The 2,184-nt window shown below is 62.2% G+C and overlaps 1 protein-coding gene across 1 annotated transcript in view; it reads right to left on the reverse strand.

Annotated features, from left to right (window-relative positions):
- Window positions 1-31: 31 nt before the first annotated feature.
- The window catches only part of LOC106897290 (cell adhesion molecule 4-like), a gene marked incomplete at its 3' end in the record, with an annotated part of 38,472 nt that continues 36,319 nt past the window's right edge, over window positions 32-2,184 (reverse strand). Inside the window, exon 6 of the mRNA XM_014957862.1 lies at window positions 32-228. Within this exon, the coding sequence (XP_014813348.1) occupies window positions 32-228 (197 nt within the window). The remainder of the gene's footprint in view (window positions 229-2,184) is intronic.

Raw genomic sequence — 2,184 nt, forward strand, 5'->3', positions numbered from 1 at the left:
TGTCTCCCGGCGGCGGTGGGCGTGGCCTCGCTGGTGCCGCAGGAGGGCGGGGCTGGAGGGGAAGGGGCGGGCGCAGACGAAGCAGACGAAGAGCGCCCCCCGCAGGGCGGCGGCGGCGAAGTCCCGCGGGTGCTGGCGCTTGGCGTGACGCGCTGCGAAGGCGGCGTCGGGGAACGTGATGAGGCAGCGGCGGCACTGGGTGGAGCCCGGCAGGTCTGGGGGAGGGGCCTGACGTCATGGGACACGCCCAGGATGGGGTACACCCCTCCCCCCACTCGGGGGCACCCCAACAGGGACCCTACAGGACCCATAGACACCCCACAGAGACCCCATGGGACCCAGAGAGACCCCACAGAAGGTGATGAGGCAGCGGCGGCGCTGGGGGGAGCCCGGCAGGTCTGGGGGAGGGGCCTGACGTCATGGGACACGCCCACAGTGAGACACGCCCACCCACAGCCACCCCATGGGACCCATAGGGACCCTACAGGGACCCATAGAGACCCTACAAGGACCACACTTGACCCATGGAGACACCATAGAGAACCTACAGCGACCCATAGACACCCCACAGAGACCCCACGGGACCCATAGAGACCCCAGAGGAGACCAAAGTGCCCCATAGACACCCCACAGGACCCATAGAGACTCAACAGGGACCCATAGAGACCCCATGGGACCCATAGAGACCCATAGACACCCCACAGGACCCATAGAGACTCAACAGGGACCCATAGAGACCCCATGGGACTCATAGAGAGCACATAGAGAACCTAAAGTGACCCATAGAGACCCCACAGGGACCCATAGAGGCCCATGGGACCCATAGGGACCCCACTGGACCCCACAGGACCCATAGAGACCCCACTGGACCCATAGAGACCCCATGGGACCCATAGACACCCTACAGAAACCTCACTGGATCCATAGAGACCCATAGAGACCCCATGGGACCCATAGAGTCCCCCCAGGGACCCCATGGGACCCACAGGACCTATAGAGACCCCATGGGATCCATAGAGACATCACAGGGACCCATAGACACCCTACAGGACCCATAGAGACCCTACAGAGACCCATAGAGACCCCATGGGACCCATAGAGACCCCACAGGACCCATAGAGACCCCACAGAGACCCTACAGGGACCATAGAGACCTCACTGGACCCTATGGGACCCATAGAGAGCACATAGAGACCCTACAGGGACCCATAGAGACCCCATGGGACCCATAGACACCCCACTGGACCCATGGGACCCATAGAGACCCATAGAGAGCCCATGGGACCCATAGAGACTCCACGGGACCCATAGAGACCCACAGAGTTCCCCACGGGGAACGTGATGAGGCAGCGGCGGACCCCACAGGACCCATAGAGACCCTAAAGTGACCCACAGAGACCCCACAGAGACCCCACAGAGACCCATAGAGACCCCATGGAATCCAGAGAGAACCCACGGGACCCATAGAGACCTCATTGGATCCACAGAGACCCACAGAGACCCCATGGGACCCACAGAGACCCACAGAGTTCCCCACGGGGAACGTGATGAGGCAGCGGCGGCGCTGGGGGGAGCCCGGCAGGTCTGGGGGGAGGGGCCTGACGTCATGGGACACGCCCATCAGGAGACACACCCACCCCATGGGACCCATAGAGACCTCACAGAGACCCCATAGAGACCCACAGAGAGCACATAGAGACTCCACAGGGACCCATAGAGAGGACACAGAGACCCACAGAGACCCCATGGGACCCACAGAGACCCCACAGGGACCCATAGAGACCCCACAGGGACCTACAGAGACCCCATGGGACCCACAGAGACCCCATGGGACCCATAGAGACTTCACTGGATCCATAGAGACCCATAGACACACTGCAGGACCCACAGAGACCCCACAGGGACCCACAGAGACCCTACAGGGACCCACAGAGACCCTACAGAGACCCCATAGGACCCCCAGCGACCCATGGGACCCCCAACCCCCACCCCAGGGCCCTATAGCGCCCACAGGGACCCACAGAGACCCACAGCCACCCACAGGACCCATAGAGACCCTACAGAGACCTACAGAGACCCACAGGACCCATAGAGACCCCATGGGACCCATAGAGACTTCACTGGACCCATAGAGACCCATAGACACACTGCAGGACCCATAGAGACCCCACAGGGACCCACAGA

The sequence above is a fragment of the Calidris pugnax genome, unplaced genomic scaffold (assembly GCF_001431845.1).
Source record: "Calidris pugnax isolate Ruff unplaced genomic scaffold, ASM143184v1 scaffold380, whole genome shotgun sequence".
NCBI classification, from domain to species: domain Eukaryota; kingdom Metazoa; phylum Chordata; class Aves; order Charadriiformes; family Scolopacidae; genus Calidris; species Calidris pugnax.